This window comes from Atheta coriaria, unplaced genomic scaffold (assembly GCF_025399875.1).
Source record: "Atheta coriaria isolate IRGN ID8LTWV9N9 unplaced genomic scaffold, Caltech_Dcor_3.1 hic_scaffold_7_pilon, whole genome shotgun sequence".
Classification (NCBI taxonomy): Eukaryota; Metazoa; Arthropoda; class Insecta; order Coleoptera; family Staphylinidae; genus Dalotia; species Dalotia coriaria.
This window is the reverse complement of record NW_027045449.1, coordinates 9,788,299-9,813,481: the sequence shown is the minus strand read 5'-3', so window position 1 is coordinate 9,813,481 and position 25,183 is coordinate 9,788,299. Positions and strand designations below refer to the sequence as shown.

Below are 25,183 nucleotides of genomic sequence, written 5' to 3'. Positions count from 1 at the left end.
GACGATAAAGCTAATATTTAGTAGCAATAATAAGCAGAAGAATAAAAATAAAATGTTTATTTTATTTTATCGCCGCGTATCGTTTACGACTTTTCTATTAGGTACGGAATTAAAACTTCGTACGTAGATACACTAGATGTTACCATCGCGTTCTTGTGAGAATAATGTCTGCAATAAAACGCTGCGGGCTGCGAAAATAAAGAAAAAAATGCGCGCGCCGGAGTGAAAGTGCACGGAGAGCAAACAGCCGAAGCCAGCAGCAACATATACGCACACATACGGTGTGTAAGCCAATGTGCTAAGTACGTCGAGTACTTAGAGCGCCATTATTTTAGAGATTATTATTATTAAATGATTTACATGGGAAACTAGAAACGCGCAGTTTCCACACCACATAGACACAACGCAAAAAATTTAAATTTTTTTCTTCTGCTGCGCATGCGTAGTAGTCTTAACCAATTACATTATCTAATTAAATTTCTTCGACGCAGACAAAAACAGCGATTGTAAATTAAAAGTGGCCCACACGTACAATGTCGTTTCGAACCGCGCGCCGCCCACGCGGCAATTCGTAATAAAGTAGTGTCTCGCGTTTTTGCGTCTTTTGCCTCTTGGGTAATCGTAACTTACCGAACCGTGGCGCACAAAAACTCCGCTCATCTGCGCACGGAAAATATTAAAAGATGGACGCACACTCTTAATAGTCTCATAAATTATGCGCAATGAATTGGTAACTTGAAACGTCGTAAATTTCACGCACCCAAAACATACTCATTGAGCACGGAAAGTTTGGAATCATTAAATCTTTGGTATAAATTTTAATTACCAATCAACACGTTCGAAAAATGCGAAAGAAAATGAATTATGAGCTGAAATCAGAAAGTAAATTATTAGGCGCCTCCACCATTTTTTGTTTCAAAATAATTTAAGCAATTTATTTATTAAAATAAAACATGCGTAAGAAACCCCGTTATGATCGTGTGACACTTAAGTTGTTATAATTTAAGTAGTCTGCGCATGCGCGTGACAAAATCGTCCACTACGCACGATTTATTCACTTCACTCAAAGAGACATATCAAGCGCCGAATCCGGTTAAATAGAAATCCCGTGCGGCGACGTGCACAGTAGCGCGCGGATTATAAAATCGTGAACGAATCCATCTATAGATGATTAATTTATGTCTCAATCGCGCCCGTAGCCTGCTTGAGAAATATTTCCATCCGCGCATACATCACTTAATCAACGCAGCTGACTGCTTTTTTTTCTGTGTAGATATCTGAAAAGAAGCGAAAGAATTCTCACTTCTCACACGTTTATGGAAGTTGGAAAAATTGTGGGTCGAGCGCGATTGTTAAATTGCTCTATAAGCTGGCATACGTGCAGTGTACGAGAGTATAGTGGTCGTGTTGTTGTTGTTTCACAATGACTTGGATTCGCAACTTGGATGTTGCGTTTTGTTTTGTGCTATAACGGTGCGGAGAAGTCACATTCTTCGGATTCTCGAACGTTACCATTGACAATTTTCTATTTAATTATTTGTTTTTAGATTTATTTGTAGAATTTGTGTTTTAATGGAAAAATTTAATGTAAATTGATGTTTTGCATCGTTGGTTAGGCAACACACAATACATTTTTAATTAAGTTGCATATTCTGAAAATTATATTAAGAACAATTAAAAACAAAAGAAAAATTGAATTTCAGTGCTTTTTTGATGCTATAATGTTCAAATTTCATATTTCTGCGATTCCCAAATGTTATTTTTGGCAATTTTCTCTTTAATTATTGATTTTTACATCTATTTTTCAATTTTTAGTATTTCAGTGAGTAGGCAACACACAGTACACTTCATAGTTACAAATGAACCACATCTCCTCATAATGTTATTGAGATTGAGTTCACTTATGAACATAATTTTTGAAATTCATTGCTTTTCATCACGCCACGATGTTCAACTTGTTCACTTGTCTTAAGCCTGCATGTCACGCATCGCCAGCCGATCGCGGACAGGAAACATTCGCGCGCAGCGTGCACACACGCTGCATTTGCATACATTCTCGGTTAATTAATAAACTAATAGCGGCCGCACGATAAATCACACGCATTATGGCGGCTGACGAGCGTTTTGATTCGAGAAAAAATGGCGACGCGCTTGAGAAACGCACGGCTGCGCACTGTGCGCTGCGTTACGCAAACGCGCAAAAAATTCGATACCACCTGCAGCTTGGATGTTATTAAAGCTGTTATTAAAGCTGTACAACTGTACAACTTCCATCGAACATATTCCATCCAGCATGTGATGTAAAATGAATAATGGTTGTTTTAAAGTATAAAAAAAATAATGAATTAAAAAAATTGTCAACTTGATAGATAAATTTGCTTACATAATATCCGACAAGATTCAAATCTTAATACAAAACGCGTCAAGTGAATGAAAATAAAAATATATACGACTGAATTAAACAGATGAATAATTACGTCGAGTCATCATTTCGTTTGATGCAATGATTGATGAGTTTTATACAATACGAGATCGTGAATCAACGCGCTTTGCATTATGCCTGCAGGATAACAAAAACATAAAACTTGGAACTTTCCTGGCGCAGAGGAAACAATTAAAACAGCTCAACACAGATGTAATTAGCGCCGGGCATTCTCTTTAGGTTGTGAGTGATTTGTTTTGCACTTTCACACTGTGAACAACCGAATCTATTTAAATCATCATTGATTCATTTTTATTTTTTGGTTGTTGAAAAATGTTGTTGTAAATATTTTTGCGTGCTAATTAGCGATGCGTTCGCGTTTTTTTTTTCTGCAGTCGCGCAATCTTCCCCGCTGGCACAATTCGTCGTGCATTCACAGCATCGTCTTGTAATTGCGTAATGCGTAATGGTTGTCCTCTGATGTGCCTCTAAACGCCTCGCCTGCGCATATTACATATGCTCGGATCCGAAAACTTTCTTTCGAGTTCGTGAAGGCGACTTACCCGTTCGTTATTAATTGAAACTTATGCAATTCGATGCGGTTTGCATCCACCGAGTTGCAAAAGTATTTTACAAAAATTAAAAAGTTAATTTTTAATCATAATAAATAATTACGTATTTGCAAAGTAGCTAATAGTAATTTTTGCAAAATTACAGTATACAACTGTGAAATAGGTACAATGTAGTTGGTTATTATTAATTTCCTTGTTGTAGCATTACAGTTCCTCTGTGTAACGACGAAAAATAATTTCATTTCTAGTAATTATGAGCTAGAATATTTTTTCAAAGACATGACATCGATGGTAACCTTTGAAATATTGTTGTAATTATGATCCCAACATCCTGGAAAATTGCAATGCAAATTTCTATAACTTAAGCTCGATTTTTCAGCTAATTTGTTGGGGTGCACGTTGCGTTACAACAAAATCATTTAAACATAACACAAGTGAATACAACTGAGCGACGCGGAATTCATATTTAGACTTCAGGAAATATTTACCGACATTTTACAAGAGTAATTGAGTTTATAACCAGCTGACAAAAGATTAAACACATGCCAATCCATGTAAAATACCAATAATTTATTATTTTTTATAAAACATTATTAAAAAATTGTTAAAAAACAGTTTTAGGTTAAAATACGCAACTAAAAGTGCAATTTTAGTATTTTTGCTATTAAATAAACATAAAAACAAGCGCAGATAACACACAAAAATTTAATTCTACTTTGCCAGCCATACGTGATCTACAAAACTTGATTCTCTCAAAGAGAACTCTATTAATTTGAAATCTAACACCATGATGATAAAAATATCTCCGTAGTGCCAAACGTAGATATTATATACACATATATATCAAGAAACAAACAAACCGACCCCTTTCGCCTTCTGGCTTTCTGATTTCAATGCATCCATAGATGCTTATCACTGATATGCGGACCCTTTTTCTAATTCATTTGCACGCTCCTTTCTTCGAGCGTCCATTGTTACTTCTACGAGTACTCCGGCATGAAAAGGGAAAGTCGTTTAAATTTTTCGCCTGCGTTCTCGAATGTAAAACGTTCATTGAATTGTTGCATTATGATCGCATCGCATCTCTGATCCCGATCATTTCCTGATATTACAAATGCAATCGTTGATTGTTCCAAACAAATAATTGAATTTCAATGTTTTTTTTCCGATTTACACAATAAACAAATTGCTCATTCATCTCGAGGCTATTAATATCGTATCTGTAATTGTGCGATTAAATAACACGTTTTCCGTGCACATATTGCTACAGTTTAAATATCTGTAACATGCGAATGTTTTGTAAGCGCAGTTGCCCGGATTGTGCATTAATGTCGTGTCGTCACCGCGTGTTGTGGGCGGCCGTAAATTGCAGAGCGATTTCAATGGACGTGCGCCGACGACGCGATTGTATTCAAAATGCGGCTGTGGCGAAGAGAATTAAAGAATTATCCACTTACATAACGGCGTGTTCTACATGTTTCACTGATAAATAAATTTGGTATCGCGATTGGATCTCAAGCTCAATGTTCATAAAACGCATACTAATTAAATTTTTGTATGTTTGTGTCAATTTGGAGCAAAAACCACTGAAAGAAATTTGATACATTTTTGTGTAGAGATATTTTGGACATAGGAGAATAACATAGGCTACTTTTTGTTGCAAAAATTTAACTTGAAGGGTGTGAAAAATTGTTTGTAAGTTTGTGCAACAAAAAAGATAAATTACGCTGTCGCATGCATAAAAATGTGATGAAAAAGCTTATTGAATTTTATGTTTTGAGCTCTAATAAAGATTTATTTTAATGAATAAATTTTTATCAAATTTTACATTAATACTAGTTAACCGGGCAAACGTTGTTTTGCCATATAAATTATTTCAAGTTTCTAGATAAATTTTAGTGTAGACAAAAAGTAACTTACTTATTATAAAAAATAGGGGTTGGTGATAAGAAACCAAAAATTTAGGGTTGTATGTATATTTTAATGCCACATTAAAAAAATAAAAACAAAAAATTTCGACCAAAATTTAAAAAAAATTAAGGGTGAACAACCCTTATCACTTAGAGATATGAAGTTACCGATTCTCAGACCTACTGAATACGCATATAAAAATTTTCTTTGAGCGGGATGAAAAATGATTAAATTACGAAAATGGCTATAAAGAAATAGGGGTTGGTGATAAGAAGCTAAAAATTTAGGGTTGTATGTATTTTTTAATTCCACATTATAAAAAAAATAAAAACAACTTAGGGGTATGAAAAATAGATGTTAGCCGATTCTCAGACCTACTGAATACGCATATAAAATTTAGTAAAAATCGGTAAAGCCGTTTCGGAGGAGTATGGAAACAAACACTGTGACACGCAAATTTTATATATATAGATAAATTTTACAATTTTTAAATACAAGCAATAATAAAATTATCAACGCAAGTAAAAGCTTATATTTTAACTGTAAAATTAAGTTTCGAAAACAATTATTGCCGCATTACAAAGCAACGTATTTATTTCCTAACATGAAATAAATCTGCGTATAATTAACACGGGCAAACAGCACACAGCGCGATTTTTTCCCCGCGGAAAATATAGGCGAAGTATTGATTTGTTCGATCCTTTAGAGTTCGCCGCGGCGCGGCATGCGCGTCGCGCCGATGCAAATTAATAATTAAGATTGATATTGCAAGCGGTCATAAATTACGCGCGGAAAATGTTCGCGTCTATCCGGTTTCCCCGCGCGCGCCGACACACAGCGTGCAGTCCTCGCCGGCAGTGATACAGCGCGCACGCATCGGCGCAGAAAAATCCACGCGCAGTCATTAACGCCGATAATAAATTAACTTTTAATAACACCTGAGCTTTACGCGTTTAAGATAATCGCCGTTTGCGCCGGCGTTGTTTTCTCCTTTTGTGTCTTTCAGCGCTATAGACTTGCGAGTACATGACTGTGTGTGTCTAAAAAACGATTTGCTTTGAAAGCGTAAATTGAAAATATTTAGTTCGTCTGGGAAACTGGACAAACATGGGCGTGCGCATGGCATGGCATGGAAAATGCGAAACATTGAAACTCAATTACATAAAGTATGGATATGATTGCCTATAATTATCGGCCATAATCAGCGAGATATTAATTAAGAGTTTTTATCCTATTTTGTTGAAATGTATTATTTATTTATACGTGAGTATAGATATCTAACCTCGATGGGAATCAGTGTCTATGAGAATAATTAATAAATGAATCAGACGTGGATTTTTTACGGTTAAACAATTTTTTTATTAAAATTGTGTTTATTTTGATTTTTTGCAGTAAAATATTTGAATTTTTGGTGAAATTGATAATAAAATGATGTAGATTTTCAGAAAAATGCAAATAATTGAAAAAGTATTAATAATTTAACGACAAAACGACCAAAAAGTGCAAAAAATACAAATTTTCTAATTTTTTAACCGTTTTTTGAGAAAATATCAAAAATTTTCAGTTTTTTTTTGCAATAAAATCGTTTTGCAAACGCTAAAAACGCAAAAAAACTAAAATTTCTATTGAATTGAATGTTTTTTTCTATAAAATTAAATATTTATTGAAATATTAAAAGTACATCACTGGCAAATCAACAAAAACTAAAGAAATTTATTAAAAAATTATTTTTTGAACGTTTTTTGCAAAATTATAACAAAAAATACATTTTTAAGTGTTTTTGGCTTAATATATAAAAGAAAATTAACCATATGCGATGTGGTTTTGAATCAATAAAATTTTAATTTTCCTATGCATCATTTTCGACATGGGACTCTCGAATTTTATTCGGTTAGTCGAGTGTACATATAACAAACCATGCATATCCGACGCGCGTACGTACAAACCCGATGATTCGTATACACGTGTAGATATATTAAGGGAGGTAATAATGGCTGCAATATGTTTTTCCAGCGCATAATAAGCGCCTCGGCGTAATCAAAACAGCGCGCTGGTATCTATAGCCCGGCATGCTCACAAAGCGCTTCGTTCCGGGCCATAACTCTGTGCTCATACCGTTCTGATTATTACGAAGGGCTGCAAATATCAGCGACTTTGCCTCCCAGGGGATGACACTCTAGCGCATCGGCTACACCCCGTCAATTTATCCTCGCGCGCCTCGCGGCTCCTCTATAAAAAGCCCGCGCTGCCAAACCAAACGTCCCATTTTCAAATCGTCACCGCTATCAAAACATCAACGCGTCTCAGACATAACCTAACTTAACAACTTGACGAATTGCGAATTTTTTAATATGAAAAGTATTTGTGTGCATTGTGTTCGATGTTGACTATGGATATCATGTACAAAACGTACAATCATTGCGGCAACATAAAGAAAGGTATTCATTGATTAGCCGCCATCTTGTTTTTTTGTTTTGCTGCATGCGTAAAGTGTTTTATTGATTGTTGGAGGTTGTTGGCGCGTGTAAACAACTGGAGAGTTGATTAATTTGTTTGGTTTTGTTTGCAGGTACATTGCTTGTACAAGGCGAAGTGTCAAGTGCCCCCTTAGTGGCGGCAAGTGCGCAGCCTTCGGCCCCCAGCAGTCCTCAGTCAAGTATGCTTCTGCTGCAGACTCAAGTAAGTAATTAATTTGATTGAATTCACGCGTAGATCGTAAATTTGAACTTTTTTATCGATAATAATCATATTAATTGCGATATAAATCACGGCGGACCTAATACAGCGCCGGTCTGCAATTATGCATCCATGAACAATTAGTTCTCACGGATAGTCGGCGCCTGTTGAGCGCTCGCCTCCATCGGCGCTTTGTCATTTTCCGCGCGCGGCACGCCGCGACTGCACAAAGAGCGCGCGATACGAAATCGGCGGACAATAGTCATAAGCGACGTTAATTAACAACGGATTTTACCATATTCGCGTGCACGAAAGGCGGCTTTCCGATGGCGCTTCGGGTACGAGTTCGAGTATAATGGTTATCAAAGAAAAGCGCTTTCCATTCGGCGATTGTTATGGGCATCGAGACGTCCGCGGCGAATGGATGCGCCGAGGAGGCAATAATAGCTATCCGCGAGCGCATTGAATTAGATTGACAAAAGCTATTTATTAAGCGCGTATTGTTGTTGTGTGGCGGCTGACGGGCGAAAAGGAACACGAAACGTACGAATGCGCGCCATGATACTATTTTCGTTTATCGATTGATCTAATCTTGGAGGCATCAATTGTGAAGCTAGAAAAATTTTATTTGCAAGTGTTTTAATTTTAAATGGGCGCAGACTGAAGTAAGTGGGAAAAAAAAATTAAATTTTTTTAGTAAAATTGTTATTTTTGTTTGTTTTTTCTTTATTTTTCAAAAATTTTGGCAAAAAACGTCAAAAAACTTATAAAAACGTAAAAATTTATTAAAATCATAATATTTGGATTATATTTAACTCAAAACTAGAAATATTTATTGTCTATGGAATTTGCAGTCTAATTTCTTTCATTTTTCAAAATTTTTTTGTGAAAAAACGTCAAAAAACGTAGAAAAATTAATAAATTTATTAAAATTAAAATATTTGGATTATATTTAACTCATAACTAGAAATATTTATTGTCTATGGAAGTTGCAATCTAATTTCTTTCATTTTTCAAAATTTTTTTTGAAAAAAACGTCAAATAACGCATAAAAACGTAAAAATTAAAGCTTTTACTTCACATTTATTCCTAAATTGCAAATATCTTAATATTTTACTGAATTTTATTAAAGTTACCATTATTTACTTTCCATTTGCCAAAAATTTTAAGAAAAAAAACGAAAAATTGTCAAAAAATACGATTTTTTGTAAAAATTTAAGTTTTTTCTTCATATTTATCAAAAATTTAAATAAAAACACTATTTGAATATTAAGATTAAAACTTTCTCAATAAACTACAATAAGAATCAAAAGAATATTGACCATTTGCCCCACCTTACCAAACCAAATTAAGACACCGATAAATTTATGAGCGTGAATATTAGAAAAGCACCCACGCTGTTGTTTCGTGAACGCGAAGGTGTTACACGACACTCGAGTTATTCTTAGCGGAAAAATCCACAGTATTTCCGTCACATTTTTTCAAAGGAATGCATATTGCGAATTGTGTCCGTGTGCACGCCGCGAATTAGAAACCGAGAGCGCGGGGGCAGACGGAAAGTGTGCAGATGCATAGCTCCAAAAATAACCGCACAACTTTACTACACACACGCGCAACCTTCGACTGTAGTAAGTTGTAAAATACCAACTCACGTTGCATAAACACACCGAAACAAATCGCAACAAAGAAATCACGCCTTTCGCATGTGCGTCTAATTAAGTGAATAGCGAATAAATTCCAGATTAATATGCGCATTGTTTGTTGTTGTTGGCTAATTATGCGCGTGCTCAAGAATGCCGCAGTGATCGACAAATGAGCGCGTCGCACACCAACCGTACCACTCGCATAATGGCGGCCGCGGCGTCGCGACGCTCTCACACGCCCGACGCGCACCCAACTCCAAACTTTTGATTCCACCAATCACCGTTGGTTTCCGCCCCGCCTTGCGGCGCTTTCCCTCTCTCCACATCCATCACCGCAAAAGAAAACTAGGTGAAATAGGTTTTATTCCGATAAATCTCTTTCGCTTACTCAGTAGTTGTCACACACGTGTTTCGCGTTGCCGGTGCGCGCGTGTTCTAAATATAATGAAGCTCGTTGTTAAATAAAGCGTGCGTGCGTTAAGAATGTGGATTTGTTGCAGACCCCGTTTGGCTCGAGCAGCTTCGCTGACCTGCTGAGTTTTCCGGACGACCCGAGCTCCGTTCTGCCTCCCGAGGACCTCGACCCGTTCCCCGACGTAGCTTTACAATCCCAACCACCTTCACCGGCGCCACTGCCCAGCTTCCAGGAGACCTACTCGGTGCGTTACAACACCACCTTCAAGATGGAGGAGGATTGCTTCAACGTCGCCGCTTATACGCATCACCCTACGCACGTGGCCGCCCCCACGCATCACTACGACTACCAGCAGCATCAGTACAGCAGTAGTCCTTACTACCCGCCGCCGCAGTGCTTCGACAGCCTGATCTCGCAGGATTCATACTCGCTACCGCCGTATCAGAACGTCCCGTCGGAGTTGAACGTGAGCACTGCTCTGAGTCCACGCCAACGACGAGCTTCCCTACCACTACAACGTTCGGAATCAACTAGTAGTAGTGAAAGTCCCAAGTTACGCCTTGCGGGTCCTACTTCAGTTTGTTCATCAGCAGCGAGTTCCCCTGGAGGTGTGGATCCTGTTGGGAGTGGTGGAATGCAAAAGGGACCAGCTCCCCCATCACCTTCGCAGTTATGTGCAGTGTGTGGGGACACAGCCGCTTGTCAACATTATGGTGTTCGTACCTGTGAGGGGTGTAAAGGTTTCTTCAAACGCACGGTACAAAAAGGATCCAAATATGTGTGTTTGGCTGATAAGGCTTGTCCAGTGGATAAACGCCGTCGCAATCGGTGTCAGTTCTGCCGCTTTCAGAAGTGCCTCGCTGTTGGCATGGTGAAGGAAGTAGTACGTACTGATTCCCTGAAGGGTCGTCGTGGTCGACTGCCTTCCAAACCCAAATCACCACAGGAATCACCACCGAGTCCACCTGTGAGTCTTATCACGGCTTTGGTGCGCGCACATGTCGACACTACCCCTGACCTCGCCAACCTGGACTACTCACAGTATTGTGAACCCAGTCCTGTGGAACCCATCATTTCCGAAGCGGAGAAGATTCAGCAGTTCTACACTCTACTGACTACTTCAGTGGATGTCATTCGTAACTTCGCTGAGAAGATTCCTGGCTTCCAGGAGTTATGCGCTGAGGATAAAGACCTGCTGTTTCAATCCGCGTCGTTGGAGCTCTTTGTGCTGCGGCTTGCCTATCGGACCCATCCGAATGATACAAAGTTAACATTCTGTAATGGTGTGGTTTTGGATAAGCTACAGTGTCAGCGGTCGTTTGGTGATTGGCTGCACGCTATCATGGAGTTCTGCAACGGGCTGCACTTGATGGAGATTGACATATCCGCCTTTGCGTGTCTATGCGCCCTCACCCTCGTGACAGGTAACCAACTTGTAAATTATTCATTAACTCATTCTTAGAACTTTCATAGAATCACATAAATATTAATTGAAATAAAAACTTGATTCTATTTTATTCTGGTTATTTGCAGAACGACATGGATTAAAGGAACCACATCGGGTTGAACAGCTCCAGATGAAAATCATATCATCGTTGCGTGACCACGTGACGTATAACGCGGAAGCTCAACGCAAGGCGCATTACTTCAGCCGGCTGCTGGGCAAGTTACCAGAGCTCCGGTCGCTGAGCGTGCAAGGACTACAGCGGATTTTCTATCTGAAATTGGAGGACCTCGTGCCGGCACCGCCTCTGATTGAGAAGATGTTTGTCGCCAGCTTACCGTTCTAAGTGCACACAGAGTTTAATTATGTAATTACTAGGAAATATTTCTTTTAAACGGTGATAAAATGTGAATGTGATTTGTTATTAATGATACATATTATTGGGACGAGCGGATGAGATGTGGGACAGATTGAGGTTTGATGAAGATGATGATGATGAGACAGATACGGATGAAATTATTAAGTGTTGATTAGCATTAACAGGTTCTTTCAAAAAGGACGCTCCAATGCCGCATATATCCATCGCTAACTTATATAAATGTTTACAGTTTAAGTAATCATAGTATAGCTAAAATATTCTACGTTTATGATAAATTAAGTTTTTATGGAAGTCTAGTGCTATGCCGGGGGAGGGGAAATACAACAAAACAGATCTAGCCAGAGAGACGCAACGCCATGCTTTACTGTTACTAATAGCCACATTGAGGTTAGAATATAACCTCGAATGTCAGAGGAAAACTTACCAGTTATGGCGCTGCGCGTCGCTACGCCATATTTTTACTTAGAGACAAACCGCACTCAACTTTGACATGAACGCACCGATGATACTCTTTCAATATTGCTCTCTATGTGCGCAGTTATTAATATTATGATGTGCATACTTGCAACGACAGTTACCTAATACAGGCTATGAGTTTGATTTCATACTTTATATGTGTCTAAACGCTACCAAAACCTATCAATCTCATTGAAAATGATGCAAATCCGTGAAAAGCGAAATGAATCCGAAATTATTACTAGTCACGGCACTATTTTTGAGTTGGATAATTTAGAATTGTTATTTTTATATGAATTTTTATTGTGTTTGTTTTTTTATGACGTGTATAGACATATCATGTATTTACGATCGAAGTTCTTTTGTTACCAGGAAACCAGAATCGACAGAGCGCTGATGATGTTCCGAAATTTTTTAGTTACCAGACGAGCAGGCGTCAAATATAAAAAAAGAAAACTTGCTATTTTCCAAAATACTGCAATGTGAAGCGTTGAGTTTGTGCCATTTCATAACGTTATGCGAGTGAATCCTTTCGAATTGAGATGTGAGATGTATTATATATAAAGTATGTATATTTTCATATCAATTACTGCCTTGAAATGGAAACGATGGACTGACCTGATAGTTACCTGATTTGGGATGGTATACAAATAAACTATTTAACGAATAATGATGTGAAACGAAGAAACAAATTACGCATAGTGTGCTTAGGAATCCAGATGATATTTTTTAGTTATGTTTAAGCCAAGTAAACACAAGTTTTTCAACTTAAAAATTAAAATTTAAATCTAACACCGTCCGGATGGATACGAATGAATTTCTTCAATCAAGTCTTCACAAATAAAGTCTTCGTTTTGTTTAAAAGTTTAGTTATCCCACAAGAAATCACAAAACATAACCCGGAATGACGTTTTTCGTGATAAAGAAATAAAAATATTCGGCAACCATTTGCAATACAGTATGGAATAAATGAATAGAGTACCTATCTATGAACTAATTTTACTATCCAGTATATATTATTATAAATTTAATATGAGGAAGAATTTGTCATATTTGTACCTGCTTTTATAAACGTTGATTACATTTTAGAGGGAACAGAATATTGTAAACGTCACAAATTTATAAATCATAGGCGATATTTCGTACCGTTTGTTTACTATCTACAAAAAAACACTAGCGAATTACCTTCGTATTGTAATGGTTAAATGTGTATATATGATAATGAAACTTTCATATTGATGTGTAGGGAAATCTCTTGCGATTTTTTGCTTCTTGCCGCACGCAAATCAACAAAACGTTGCCATTTAATGCCAGTTTGTTAACGTATGAGTATAATATTTTGTTCGTTACAATATTAATGCTTCATTATTGATATTTATGTATCTGTACTTACCTAATTTCTAGATGTGTGTTATTATTACGTAATTAGTTTCTAGGAGTTAATAAATTATACGTACACAAATATGATATGCCGAATAGTTACCTATACTTTAGCAGATAAAGTTATTCTTTTTAAACTAATATATTAATACATACTGTTATACAGAATAGAATCGTATTGCTTACAACTAAAGATAGACGTTTCTTTAGCGTAAGAGGATGTAAATCGAATCAAATTGTTGATTCTTGAAAAAAATAATTAATTTCACATCAAAAGTTGCAGATAGAAACGAAAAACCAGTGTGTTATGATTAATTAATGTTTATTTATTTGTGTGGCATTTCTTTAATAAATTGTAATGCAAACATTTTGCATCCACAAAGGAGCCGCTGCTTGACAAATGTTTATATACTATGAAATTTACCAAGTACAATAATTTCACCCTATTAAACGAGTAAAACTCATAGTTGTTACGATGTTACCGCAATAGCACAATTTTAATTAAGTTTTTTACTGTATTTTGTTAAAAGTGAGGCAAAACAAATCAATTTTAATGATTTTTATGGTATGTATTGCATATTTCTTGTACGTAATCGAAATAAATTCTATATTTTAAGTAATTTTGTTACTCAGATACTCAGAAAATCTTGCATTTGTTAGGAATTGTCAATTTTTTTTTCCTGGACATTTTAGGTTACTGTCAGTACACAAAATGGCGGAAACTGCTGACTTTACTGGTACCGATGTGCAAATGACACAAAACCATAACATAAACAAATATAACCAGAAAAAAACCTAAAAAATAAAATAATTTTAAATAATTGGCCACAAAATTGCGCAAAATGTAATAATTTGACAGATAAAACCAAACGTCAAATTATTTTCCGGGCCTTAAATTAATAAATCAATGAATATACCCAACGCCAAAATTTTTCATTTTCAAATCAAATATTAATACAAACTTTAATTTACATCACAGTTTTCAAACAACAGTAATATTTGAAGGGGGTGTAAAATATGGTAGATTTAAATGCCAAAATGTTTATGAGCGTGCAGCAAAGCCACATTATGCGTGGTAACACCGGAAAAAATAAGCCATGAGAGGCAACATCGTGCACAAATGTGCTCCAAAGTTTGACGAGATTATGGCTGCGCCCGCAGTGGTCGCTTCTTCTTTCGCTTCAGCGGCGCCATCAGCAGCCGCGTCCCCTTCCCCATCTTCCGCGTTAACAGCCGGCATAATTAGAGACACGAGCATGCATAGTGCAAATGTTAGGAACAGAAACACTTTGGTCTTCATATTGTCTCTGCAATTCACAAATCAATTTAGAATTACGAGTAGATTGTCAGCACATACACCGAATTTATTTAATATAAGCGAAAATAATTTAAATTACTCACCACAAACAGAGGGATTATTGTCCAAAGAGAAACGAACACTCGACTCAAAAGATTGAAAATATTTTTTTAATTCAAATATAAACAAGAGTATAATTGCTTTGTGTGTACCGATTTCACACTGGCCAAATGTCCAGTTGATTAGAAACAAGCGCTAGAAGTCATTCATGGCCACCTACGTAAACAAAATTCGTTTATAATTTCATAGCAAATGTGATCAATTGCACATAAATTAGTTTTATATTTTTTTAAATTTTATGTAGGCAACCAAACTTTCAACGTGAAACTATCAACTTTTGTTCCGAAGTTTTTTTATGACTGCTTTCATAAATTTTTTCTCGAATTTAGGTTAGTCATGTCTCATATACGTTTGTATTTAAAGAAAACAACTTTTATTATAATAAAGTGTGTTGATGTATAGTTTATTCAAACAAATATTTTAAATATATAATCAGAGATCTTCTCAGCGCAATCCGACTATAGTTTCACAACTCTTCTCCTTCCATGACTCGTGACATCACGGTTCACTGTCAACCTGCTGTCAAGTGTGTGCAAGTATGTTTACAATTGTAGGCGTTCGTAAATTTCTATTTTGAAGCAAACCAGGCGCAATTAAACGCACTTTGCTGAACAACATAATTGGCGAGCTGTGTCAAGACGTATTCGAGATTAAATGCGACACGGAAACACTTGCAGCAGCGCACGTCCGACCGCTGAGCGTCGTTTGATAACGACGGTGTCCACACAAAGAAATGAATATCCACTTGGAATTCTACATGCACTAAAAATAGCATAAAGAGACTAGTTATGCCTGAACAATTCATCAAAGTGAAACACAGCGAATCACAATCAACCACTGTATTCTGTGACATCAAGAAGAATGACAATGATCTAAATGACTCCTCATCAAATCTGTCCAATTCGAATGGAGATATCTGTCGCATTTGTCACTGTGAGGCAGATGTTGGCAATCCACTGCTGTCACCCTGCTATTGTGCTGGAAGCCTTAAGTATGTACATCAGAGCTGCTTGCAGCAGTGGATTGCTGCATCAGATACTAGATCATGTGAGCTGTGCAAATTTCAATTTATTCTGCATACAAAGATTAAACCAATCTCAGATGTAAGTAATTTTATAAATTGTAAGTCATTAGCAATAAAATGTGTTTGTATTGCAGTGGAGGAGATTGGAGATGAGCAACATTGAGAGAAGGAGACTGTTATGTGCAATATTATTTCATTTTGTTGCTGCTGTTTGTGTTATTTGGTCTCTATTTGTACTTATTGACAGGGCAGCAGAGGAAGTGCACAGAGGTGCAATTGGTAAGAGATTTACTAAAATTCTATGCATTTAAACAATGATTATTTGATATTTATTAATTGCAGCTTGGCCTTTCTGGACCAAACTTGTAGTTGTTGCTGTTGGGTTCACTGGTGGTGCAGTATTCATGTATATTCAATGCAGGCAATATTTGCACTTGTTTTCACGTTGGAAGGCTCACAATAGGTTTGTTTTATGCTTTTGAACAGGTGATGTTGAATCTTAATTTGAACAAAATTCAACGCCACCTGGTGTTAAATATATATTTTTTTAAATATTTGTTAAAAATATTGCAATTTCTTTGATACAAAGTATCTTGTGACCTTGCAATACCCCTGAAAATATGTCAACAAAATTTCTTGATGATTGTTTGAGTAGTTTTCGCGTAAAAGCGTAACAAACAAACAAACTTTTGCATTTATTATAGTAAAGTAAGGATTTTGTATGAATGTTTGTGGTTCTAGAATAATTCTCGTTCAAAATGCACCCGAGAAACAACCGCCGCCAGCGCCATCGCCTGTCGTGCGCGTTGCGATAAGTCCCCCAAATCGTTCGGATTTCTCCTCCGAAGTGGTCGCGAATGTGGAGCACAACGCGCCACCGCGCTACTCCGAAGGCCCACAGGTGGAGTCATGCTATGTGTTCAACGCGCCCGTCGACAACGTGAAGACGCATGCAGCCGATAAGAGCGCACCGCCCAACACCAGCCGGCAGCCGCCACCGCCACCCGCCTCCGACAACGACAAGAAGAGCATCGGCGCGAATTCGTGCGACGCGCTCGAACTCAACATCCAGGAGATACTAGCGCTGGACATCGAGTACAGCAAGCGGTGTTCACGCAGCTCCGGCGACGGCCACACCGCGCCGGCAGAGCGAATCGCGCAATCAAAGAGCGTCTTCAAGTCGATGCCTAACTTAAGTGCCAGCAGCGAGAACCTACTTGTCTAAGAAATTCATTTTACGCGGGCGGAGCACGTGGAGGCGGTGGAAGTGGATTGCGATGGAGGAGATTCGAAGACCGGAACATAATTTTTTATTCAGCCCCGCTTACTGGATTCAAAATTCATTTCTAGACGCGAAAAAATGGGTTTCAGTCATTGGATTTCAACACGAAAGCTGTGAGTTATATTGTTACACAACTAACAATTATTACTATTATATTTATAAATGGTGCCTTATTTGTGGAGTGTTTTAACTGTCATAAGTTTTCAGTCTTTATTAGTTGTAGCGTATGTAATACTATATTATATTAATCATCTCAATCACTCCCAGGTTCCGGGTGTATGCGTAAAATGTTAAAACGTCGAGTGGGCGAGTTATTAGACTGGTTTTGATTTGTAATAATATTGAGTAAGATTGTTTTTAAATGGTGCTATATAATTTGTAAATTTGCTCAAAATGGGAGCGCGGTGTTTGTGTCGTCTTTCGTTTCGGTAAACACTCAAAAAAGTATTCAAGAATTGTGTGAATTTCAATTGCACGCCATGATCAAATTGAAACATTGAAAATGACTGAGCAGCCCTTTGGTTCTTCACTGTTTTGAATGTTTTTTTTTTTTTTCTTATTATTGCGCGATCGAAATGTGAAAATTATATTTTTATATATGAAAACATTCATTATCAGACGACTTATCTGAATATTACTTTCGGCTGATTGTACAGTAGACCTTTATAATGGATTGTAATTAGTTGGAAGTGCCGGCGTAATTATAATAGCTAGCAAATAGACAAAAACAAAAAAGTATCGAGTCCTAATCGCGTGGTGATGTGTCGGTTTTGTATTTAATTGAAATTGACTGCCCATTCTCAATCATTTCAACACAGCTAACTGCATTTACATTGACGTGAATATCAAATTTGTTGGTTTTTCTTTTTAGACGTGATAAAAAAAAAGAACAATTTCAGTTTCAAACTTTTACAATTCACTTTCTAGGCGTCAGCAATGCAGTATTAAATACACTGATAGGGACACGATTTATTTGCGATTTTCAGCTTTATTACTCTATAAATATATTCGATTATTCTCTTTGCCGTGTACGAAATTGTAATTGTGTTTTACTGGTTTACAGCATACGCGTTGCATGATCGATAAGAAATTGAAAGCTAGTCGTTAACGTTACTAATGAGAATTGTTGTTTGTATAACACTTATCGGTTTTATCTGGATATATTGATTCATGCGGAGCGGAACGGTTTTTGTTACTTGAGAAACAATGTACTGCAGTGTTGTATTTTTTAAAACCGTACGATGAATGTACATAAATACAAATTACAATAAATGTTTTATTGCAGACGGCATCGTAAGTTCCTTAGTGTGTATATCTTTTTTATTTAATTTTCATATAACTATCTACATATTTGATTCTTATATATAATAAATAGTGTCGAAACGAAACGGAACGAAAAGTTTAAACATTCAACATCAAGAGTTCCACTGAGAAACGTAATTGTAATGATAATGGTATAAAAAAAATCCCAAGACCCATTGATTAAGCATTGTTGTTCTTACCTGAACCACTTAAACTTGTTTTACATCTTAAATGTTTCATAGATTTATCACAATTGCATACGCCGAACCTAATGCGGACATTTCGCGGGGTTTTTTATAGACATCGCTGAGTTGCTGTTTATTTTTGCGTTGTATGCTTAAGTTGATCTAGATATTTTAATACAAGAACCGTATGTACATTGGTTGGAAGTCTGGAAGCTTCACTTCAGTGCAAGTTAAAATACAATCTCGCGGCGGCCTTAAATTAAGAATTGAGTTATTCTGTTTCCCTCAGTCTTGCGAGACGCTGCGACAGCTCGTCCTGTTCTTGTGACATTTGAGTGGTGGTGGTTGTGCCCACTGCAGTGTTTGTAACACCTTCGGGTAACTCCATATTGAGCTCCAATCTGAGACAATGATAACATATATAAAAACATGTAAAATTTTTGGTTTTAGAAGTGCATACCCAGCTTCATCAGCAACTTGTTGCATCAGTGAATCGACATCATTCTGTGGCACCATTGTGGTAACATTTTGAGACATTGCATTTTCCATTACACCACTTTGTACATCCAGGTCTTCAAACTGTTGCTCGAACTTGTCCATCAAGTTTGATATCTTCTCCAGGTTCATACTCTTCATTGCTGCATCCATTGCTTTCACCACACCTTATGGATGAGCAAAAATTGATTAGCGAATGATTAAAATGTGTGTAATAAGTTGAAATTGTTTACCTGCCATAGAATTAGTGACTTTTCTAGTTGTCAAAGCAGACTGAACACGACTGGACACGGCATCTACTCGAGCAGACATCCGTAAGTAGTTTATCGCCTGATTTTTCTGTCTGATTGCATTTTCTGCATGAATTCGAGCCACTTCCATGTTGCCCTTTTGAATGGCTGTCTTGGTTTTGGCCTTTTCCAGTTTCTCTTCTTTTTCGCATCTCTTTGAATTTCGTTCCAGCTCTTTCACGGCAAATTTCAAATTGAACAAGTGCTCTATTATTTAAAAATTAAGGAATATTTACTCAATAACATTGTGATGTCATGACTATTATGAGTCATTAGTATGAACCAAATTGTAGATTTATTATTTGTGTGTATTGCAAAAGGATACTTTCCATAGCAGATGAAGACATTTCGTTGCCCATAGTGACTTAATTATTTGTTTCTATCAGTAAATAACAAAATAAGTGTTTAATTACTATAGCAATGATCTAAAACACCAAAATATTTATGACGTTCTTCAATTTCACTGCGACCACAATACACGTTCCCTTTCCCATTCACTGGTGCTGTACGGCGGACAAATTAGGCAACTGGTGAGAAACTTATTATTTTGTACGCCAGAGGGCGCTAGGAACATGTTATTTGCTAGAAATATTTAGAGAGACTAACTTTTATCAGTAACCGAATATACCTGCAAGACAAAACATGTTTACCTGTGAGAATCAAGTTTCAAAACACGGTAATATAAACAATAAATAATATAAGTGCACACGTTCTAGAAACAACAACACAATATTACTCTGATGTCTTCTTAAAACAAGTAAGTGGATAGAAATAGTTTGTAATTTTATTTTATTGAGACGAACTTCCATTTTAATACTAAAACGGTTTAGCAATACGTTAATACCAATTTTTTATAATTGCAAGTCATAATCCAAGACTTATTTGTGAACGGGATACAACAAAATAGTTTGTAATAAAATAAAACACTCGTGAATTACAGATTTGTAGCATATTTTTATTGTTTCATTTCTTAAATTGTGTAAATTTACATTCACAATCACTTCACGCGTCTACACGTGTTCCAGTTACACCGAAAACAAGAATATCTGACTATACACTAATACAGTTTAAACGCATACATACATATACTTACAAGTAAACACTAAACTAATCGTATTAAATTGCTAAGCGCACATCGAAATGTTACACGGACGATGCAATTCAATAACGTTTACAATTAATGGACGGACTGCACAAGCTGATAAGCGGAATCTTCGTATATACAGTGGCGATTCACAACGAAAATATTATTTCAAAACAAAAAAAACAAAAACAAACAAAAATTATTAAACATTAAACACTAGAATAAATGTCATAATACAAGACAGCATTGAGTAAATGAATAGTATATAATTAATAATTACATAAAAATAATACTTATAATTAAACATATCAAATTATTGCTGTTAAATAAATGGCGTACGTCAATAGATTCATGAAAAATTCTTACTTAAGTACTTAACTACTCCGGAATGTGATGTATGGAGTGGTTACCGTTACCTAACTTTACCTAATCTAACCTAACTTAACCTAATAATATATTAGTCACAAGTTTTAAGGTGATACCATGTCAGATCTTTCAAATTTTGAAATTCTTAGAAAGAAATCGTCAGTTTATGAGCTAAAAATTAAATATTTCTTCAGATCTGAAATTATACCATCGCAACTTAATCAATTAATTCAATTAATGCTATAATTAATCTCTAATTATGAGTTTAAGTCTCGATATGGATATTATTCTTGCATTAAGTACATTTGCCACAGTGGAATCATGCAAACTAATTTGCTAAGTAATTTAATTGCACGATTCAAATATACAACATAAATTAAGTTAATGATTTTTTACAGCGCTTACTGACTAGTTTGATATACATACCTCAACGCTACACAATTCGACGCACATGTTTTTCAAACAATGTGCAAATTAAATTTTAATTTAAATTCAGTTATTTTTTCAAATGGCGGCTTGTGGCAATCGGTGAATGATTGAATATATGAAAATGATATTTACGTTTACGATGCTATGGATATTGTCTTCGCTAATCAGAAGTTGGATTCGCGTGCGGTTTTGCCCGTGTGCGGACTTGGCGTGCCCGCCATTGCGTGATTATCATACGCGTAGTCCAAAGCGCTGTCTTCGGCCGGCCGCCGACTTATCGACGTAGTCATCGTGGCCGGGGTCGTTGGCTGCTCCGAACCGGACATCGTGTTCGTTATGTCCAGTCGAAGGTTTTTTTGATCTTGTCGCGGAGTTGCAGTCGACGCTGTCGACAAACCGTTAGGAGAGCCTTTTTCTACATCTTCGTTGTTATTTTCACGCTGTGAAGTCATTTGAGGTTAGATTAGGTTATGCCACATTAGGTTATGTTATATAAACTAGTAATTGTAAAGTAGATTTACCTTAAAGTAGCTTATGATGTTGTTTGGCTTTATATCATTCTTTTTGGCCCATTTATGACACTTATAACCTGCATATCCAACAATAGCCAATATCAACAGAATTATAAGCACCAACGCAACTGTCACTAATGTGTATAGTTTGTCAATATCTGAAAATAGATTAAATTTATTAACACACTCGAATTTACAGTAGAATAAATCACATACCTTTTGAATTGTAGGAATTATTGTTATTATATGGTGAATTACCAATAGCAACTCGATTATCTGTACTTTGTCCAACTCGTACGTATCTAATGTCGTGCAAATAACCTGCAATCAAACATTCGTAACGTTACTCCGTGAACTATTGAATGTTTCACTTCGTGGGCACTAGTTTTATATCTGGTATCATATACTAGTTGTTGTTGTTTGAGTATTACAGCATTATAAACATTATAACATGAAGCTCAATTCGCAGTTCATTGCATTGCTGTTAGTCTAAATAGTTATGAATATTTTGAGTTGCACAAGATGGCGGCGATGACAATAACTATCTTAGGAAATGTATTTAGTTTTTGAGGTACGCGTAGCAACAATAAAATTTATTTAAAGAAAGAATATTATTTGGTATTTGATAAAAAAATTATGATTATTTAGTAATTTTTATGAAAAATCTTTAAAATTAGTTAAATTTTTACCTAAATGTGCCAATTTTAATTAAATATTTAATTGTTTTGATAAAAACAAAGATTTTCTTGTTTATTTTGGCAAAAACAATCAAAAAATGTTCTTTAATCGTGAATAAATAAGACAAATACACAATTTGCGTGGTAATCAAGTGTGGTAATCGACAATTGATTCTGAAATTTATGAAATTCTCTAATAATCTGCATAACATCTACATAATGACTATTGTAATTTGCCAAGTACAATAGAAAGCTAATCAACTAACATTTATGAACTGCGGGCGTATAGCCTACACATGGACTACACGGAATTCATAATTATCGCTTATTTTTTGTTCATACATTTCATACATATGTTTGTTTGAACAACTGAAGCGAATAAACATCGTGCATACCTGAGGCGATGCAGCACTCACGTCATTACTATTTATTTATTATAAAACGCAATAGTGTTAACATGTACTTAGTGCTAATATATTAATTGTCCAAGTGATTTACACTTGAGTGTACTTATTATGACGTCAAATATGTTTATCTGCTACAAAAGGATTTATAGATATTCAAACATTAAAAACATCTTAAAATAATAATAGAATGCAATGAAAATGTCTATTAGATTAAATATAAGTTGTATTTGGAACGTAAATAGAAACCTAACCTAACATTTTAAACTTAAGTCATCTTAACCTTGTAAAACCTAACCAAATCGAACATTTAAATAAAAATTCGTGTCAATACTAAGAAAAATATTGACTAATATTGGTATACGCAAAAGTTATTATTAAAAACAACAACAAATTATGGTTTATGTTACCTGTGTAATTAATAAATCAATGTCATGGTTCATAAAAGTTTAAATATGAGTATAAATAAAGATACCTGTGCTGTTAAAAGTACAAAATGCAAAATTTATTAGTAAACTTGTAATCATGGAACGTTTTTATGTTTCCAAAGCTATAATATGCACGAAATAACATCCTATTTTGTGCCTCACATTACCAACATGTCACCGAATACCAAAATATCAAAAATAATATTTATACTGGTGCACAACTTAAAATAACAATTAACTTCTACTGTTTGGTGTCAATATCAAATTTCACAAAAACAAATCTCATTATTTAATTTGCAGATAACGCCCGCTGTTGAAACAACAGCGATAGTTAAACAGGTATTAATGAAATGAAAGCAGAGTGCACGCGAACATTAAATAAACAGCAACAAAATGGCGGCACGCGTACTGCATACCATTGACTACGCCGCCGACGCGCTTACAGTTCCGTTATCGCAAATACAACAATGCTCACCTTGGCATGTTTCCACACACAATTTCTCTTCGAAATTGTGCGAGTCCTTATCGCAAATATCCGCGCACCCTTTGCACTGGTTCTCGAACGATGAACAGAATTCGTGCGGCTTGCATGTGAAGACACCGCAGCGCGGTCCGCTAATGGTCAGATCGGCGTTGGCAGCGCACACCAACGCCGCGCACACAAACACCAACGACTTCACGAAGAAGTCACGCATTTTTTACACCTTCTGAATTTCGGAATTTGTTCGTTAGGTCGTAAGTAGTTAGTTTTGGGTGATTGTATTAAGTATTTTTGGCCAATTGTTGGCGTGGCGAGAGGTCACATCTCGTTGCGACTGTTGGTGCGCACCCACTTGTTGCGTCGCGCGGAGTCACTAAGCCATTTTCACTTTTCGCCGACGAGCGCGGCGGCTTCTGCGATTGCGTGCACTGCTCAGTCGACTCTCGAGTACAGTCGTACCTGCTCAGGTGGAATAGGATGGGGTACCTGTTTGATACTTCTCCTACCATTTTATACCGCAACATGAAAGTTATGGTGTGGTCGGAGTAGAGATTGAAATTCTCTATCAGAAAATTATATTGCAACACTGAATTAATTCCAAAATTAAAATCAAAATAAATAAAACATGATTTAATCTTTGGTTTAATTTGATTATTCTTTTAATAGCATTATTATTATTTAATATTATTGATTCTAGAATGTTTGTAATTCCGTTATTGTTGCGTCGTTGCGTTGTTACGTGTAAAGCATAGAGTCGAACACTCAAATTCCAAAATGAATGCTTCCATGAGTCATCGCGCGGCGCGGACCCACAAACGCGCGTCACAACGTCACACTTTTTGGTTTGCGTTTGCTCGAACGATATTTTACGAGGCAGTGAAGATAAGGTCGTTAGTTGTTACCTGCCATTGAAGAATGATGAAGCAAACGTGCAATGTATGATTAATTAGAACGTTCTTTGAAATATCAGGTCTATTCTGTGCTAACCAAATATTATAAAAGAAACGCAAGTGACTTAAGTAACATGTTTTTACATATTTAGACATTCTCTAGGTCATGTTCAATTCTTTGACTTTGATGTTCCTTTGTAGAAATACGTTAGCAGGTGTTACAAAGGTATCACAGGTAGATTACGATGTTCTATACCATCTGAGGTCCGTGTAAGATTCTTCGGATGGGCCCATTTCAATAAAAATTATCACATTGCAATTTAAATACGATTATCTCGTAAACAAAAAGCACCTGAAATATATATAACATAAAGTATTAAATTCATAATTTTCATTTTCTATTAAATAAGATATTCGAATAGAGATGATTGTTCAACTGATAGTTCCACAAAACCGCAATATATCCATCAACAAACGGTTATTTTTAATTGTAACGTCGTTTTTTTACCGCTGCTAATTAGTTTCTTGTCGTTAAGAAACATCAATCTGAATATTGTAGTGATCGAATTGCTTTTATGCAAATTTTCCTGTATTATTTAGTATAGTATATAATATAGAT

At 36.1% G+C, this 25,183-nt stretch overlaps 4 protein-coding genes and 1 long non-coding RNA gene across 7 annotated transcripts in view; 2 read left to right on the top strand and 3 right to left on the bottom strand.

Moving 5' to 3' along the window:
• LOC135795846 (probable nuclear hormone receptor HR38) overlaps positions 1 to 13,918 on the top strand; it is a 34,910-nt gene extending 20,992 nt beyond the window's left edge. For all 3 annotated transcript variants that reach the window (XM_065307644.1, XM_065307643.1, XM_065307645.1), the window contains exons 2-4: positions 7,475 to 7,584; positions 9,725 to 11,063; positions 11,173 to 13,918. In XM_065307644.1, the coding sequence (XP_065163716.1) occupies positions 7,475 to 7,584; positions 9,725 to 11,063; positions 11,173 to 11,429 (1,706 nt within the window). In that variant the 3' untranslated portion in view covers positions 11,430 to 13,918. The remainder of the gene's footprint in view (positions 1 to 7,474; positions 7,585 to 9,724; positions 11,064 to 11,172) is intronic.
• A 294-nt stretch (positions 13,919 to 14,212) lies between these two features.
• Positions 14,213 to 14,937, bottom strand: LOC135795847 (uncharacterized). The gene is made up of 2 exons (XR_010549164.1): positions 14,700 to 14,937; positions 14,213 to 14,605 (listed from the first exon to the last, which is right to left on the bottom strand). It is a non-coding gene; the product is annotated as an uncharacterized lncRNA (long non-coding RNA).
• A 276-nt stretch (positions 14,938 to 15,213) lies between these two features.
• Positions 15,214 to 18,307, top strand: LOC135795298 (E3 ubiquitin-protein ligase MARCHF8). Its single transcript, XM_065306930.1, has 4 exons — positions 15,214 to 15,818; positions 15,874 to 16,018; positions 16,082 to 16,202; positions 16,481 to 18,307. The coding sequence occupies exons 1-4, from the start codon at positions 15,504 to 15,506 to the stop codon at positions 16,962 to 16,964; spliced, it is 1,065 nt and encodes a 354-aa protein (XP_065163002.1). The 5' UTR covers positions 15,214 to 15,503; the 3' UTR covers positions 16,965 to 18,307.
• A 16-nt stretch (positions 18,308 to 18,323) lies between these two features.
• Chmp1 (charged multivesicular body protein 1) lies at positions 18,324 to 19,805 on the bottom strand. The gene is made up of 4 exons (XM_065306932.1): positions 19,619 to 19,805; positions 19,237 to 19,500; positions 18,969 to 19,170; positions 18,324 to 18,909 (listed from the first exon to the last, which is right to left on the bottom strand). The coding sequence occupies exons 1-4, from the start codon at positions 19,650 to 19,652 to the stop codon at positions 18,780 to 18,782; spliced, it is 630 nt and encodes a 209-aa protein (XP_065163004.1). The 5' UTR covers positions 19,653 to 19,805; the 3' UTR covers positions 18,324 to 18,779.
• Positions 19,806 to 20,227: 422 nt separating this feature from the next.
• grnd (grindelwald) lies at positions 20,228 to 24,136 on the bottom strand. The gene is made up of 4 exons (XM_065306931.1): positions 23,669 to 24,136; positions 21,901 to 22,005; positions 21,694 to 21,842; positions 20,228 to 21,612 (listed from the first exon to the last, which is right to left on the bottom strand). The coding sequence occupies exons 1-4, from the start codon at positions 23,886 to 23,888 to the stop codon at positions 21,337 to 21,339; spliced, it is 750 nt and encodes a 249-aa protein (XP_065163003.1). The 5' UTR covers positions 23,889 to 24,136; the 3' UTR covers positions 20,228 to 21,336.
• Between the last annotated feature and the right edge of the window lie 1,047 nt (positions 24,137 to 25,183).